General features: G+C 40.4%; 1 protein-coding gene across 1 annotated transcript; it reads right to left on the bottom strand.

Moving 5' to 3' along the window:
- Positions 1–1,270: 1,270 nt before the first annotated feature.
- On the bottom strand, positions 1,271–2,035 carry hand1 (heart and neural crest derivatives expressed 1; the record flags this gene model as incomplete). The annotated part of the gene is made up of 1 exon (XM_015369366.1): positions 1,271–2,035. A coding segment is annotated over exon 1 (489 nt), but the record flags the coding sequence as incomplete, so codon positions are not given.
- Between the last annotated feature and the right edge of the window lie 336 nt (positions 2,036–2,371).

Raw genomic sequence — 2,371 nt, forward strand, 5'->3', positions numbered from 1 at the left:
ATAGATAGATAGATAGATAGATAGATAGATAGATAGATAGATAGATAGATAGATAGATAGATAGATAGATAGATAGATAGATAGATAGATGTCTCAATGTGCCTCATATGATCCCAGAGGCTTAAACATCTTTTTGATTTTTTAAAAATATTTTTCAGTATTTTTTAAAAACTTTTAGATTAAATTGTTATTTCTACTGAAACTCTTGCGCTTCTAATCCCTGTGGGATTAAAGGCGCTTTCTTTATTGATGCATAATGTTCAGGAACTGATTTTTTCCTGCATGCATTCCTTTTCAAACATTGAGGTAAATAACTTTGCAGAGTTAATAGATTTATTTTCGGTTTAGGCCAAAGGATAAATAAACACGGACAGATTTCCTGGATTAGAAAATGTTTGCGCTGGAGGAAGAATTGAAGTTTGGGTCCATCTTTAATGTGGGATCAGAGTTAATCCTGAACCCGAGGTTGCGGCCTGGATTATTCTGCCAACATTTTGCTTTGGTTTCACATCTGAGGTTTATTTAGGAAAAGCTGCGTCTAACTTGTTTTACAGACTTGTTAATATTTTGTATATTTTGCAGTTTAATCTGCGATATTCCTGCCATGCAGAGTCGATCTGGAACATCTTGTTCTATATTATGAAAATAAAGCTGACTTTATTACCACTTCGGACTATGAGTGGACTAATAATCCTAACCCCATATAATCTCTAATCTTATCCTGAAAAGCAACTTTGCTGCCAGATGCATTTTAGAATAAAACCCAACATTAAACTGGACCTAAATGCAGGTTTAGATGTTAGAACCAGAGTTAAATAAACTGTTTAATGATGAAAAAATAGTTTTATTGCATTTCTGAAAACATGGTTTATTTTTCTGATTTGCTGAAAGGAAATGGAATCAGATGTGATTCTAGAAAAGTTATTTTTTATTTATGAATGTATTTATTTTGTGTTAAACGTTAAGCAGAAGTTGCCAGAAATAAACAGGTTTAATAAATATTTAGGTATTTTTAATTAAATTTATTTTTCACTATTTTTGGAATTTCTGTTTACATTTCTGGCAAAAGTAAAATGAGGGACAGAAATGCTTATTTTTATTGTTTGTTTTTAATCTTTACTTTTATCTATTTTCTTCCTTTATTTATTTTTTCCAGTGTTTAGTTCTTCATGAACATTTTGGGTCCTAGATGCGTAAATAACTCCGCATTTGAAGGTAGAAAATGTTTGGAATTGCGGATAATTTGCACATTTATGCAAAGAAAACTCACCAGCTCCCGTTTCCTTTTCAAATCCCGCGTTTCAAATTTCTTAATCTCGGCCTTAAAGCCCTCCGTCTCTCCGGAATCCTTGGCCAGCACGTCCATCAGATACGCGATGTAACTGGTCGCAAGGCGCAGAGTTTTGATTTTGGACAGTTTGGTGTCTGCAGGAACGTTGGGGATACACTCCCGGAGCTCAGCGAAGGCCGTGTTGATGCTCTCCGTCCTGCGGCGCTCCTTCTTCGGTCCGGACGCCCTCCTCTTCCCGATGCCGCTCTGCAGAGCCTCCAGCCGGCCGTCGTGCGCCGTCCCATGCGCTCCCAGCTCCGCGGACGGCGTGTAGGGCGCCTGGATCTGGAAGTCCGCGGGCACCTCGCCGTGGTTCACCACCCAACTCTGGAAATACGGTGCGTCCTGGTGGCACCGCTGGACAAACGGGAAGGGTTCGTGCATGAGGTGGTGGTGGTGATGATGCTGATAGCCCCCGATGAGGTTCATGCTGAGCCGGGAAGGAAATAAACTCGTTCGGCCCCAAAACCGTCTCTGCTCGAGGATCAGCAGCGAGCAGAACGATGAGTCTCCTAACTGCGGTCACTTAATAATAATCTATTCATTTTACACCATCCTCATGATCGGAGACGTTCAGCAGCAAAATAATATTCCTGAGATGTTGGCGATGCGCCGCAGTTCCACCGAATTCTACTTTCCAGAAGAGGACAGAGATCTGCAGGAGTAATTTGAGCCATGAGAAGGTGAGAGGCCCCAGGTTTATATGAGCTGGATGTGAGCGAAACCAACAGGCAGCCAATGGAGGAGATGGGAGGAGAGTTTGGAACAACATGGTGCCAGAAAACATCTGCCTGACTGGCATCACATGAGCGGAGGAGAAAGTAGATCTGCTTTCCTTTTCTTCTACATTTCACATTTTTATTTGGGTAGTTTCGCGGTTTATTACGCGCAGAACTTTACGCACCGTTCAATTGGAGACGCGCTTTTAAGGAGGTGATGATAGACTGCAGAGCTTTTCTTTCTTTCTTTCTTTCTTTCTTTCTTTCTTTCTTTCTTTCTTTCTTTCTTTCTTTCTTTCTTTCTTTCTTTCTTTCTTTCTTT

The sequence above is a fragment of the Cyprinodon variegatus genome, unplaced genomic scaffold (genome assembly GCF_000732505.1).
Source record: "Cyprinodon variegatus isolate N-32 unplaced genomic scaffold, C_variegatus-1.0 Scaffold3212, whole genome shotgun sequence".
NCBI lineage: Eukaryota > Metazoa > Chordata > Actinopteri > Cyprinodontiformes > Cyprinodontidae > Cyprinodon > Cyprinodon variegatus.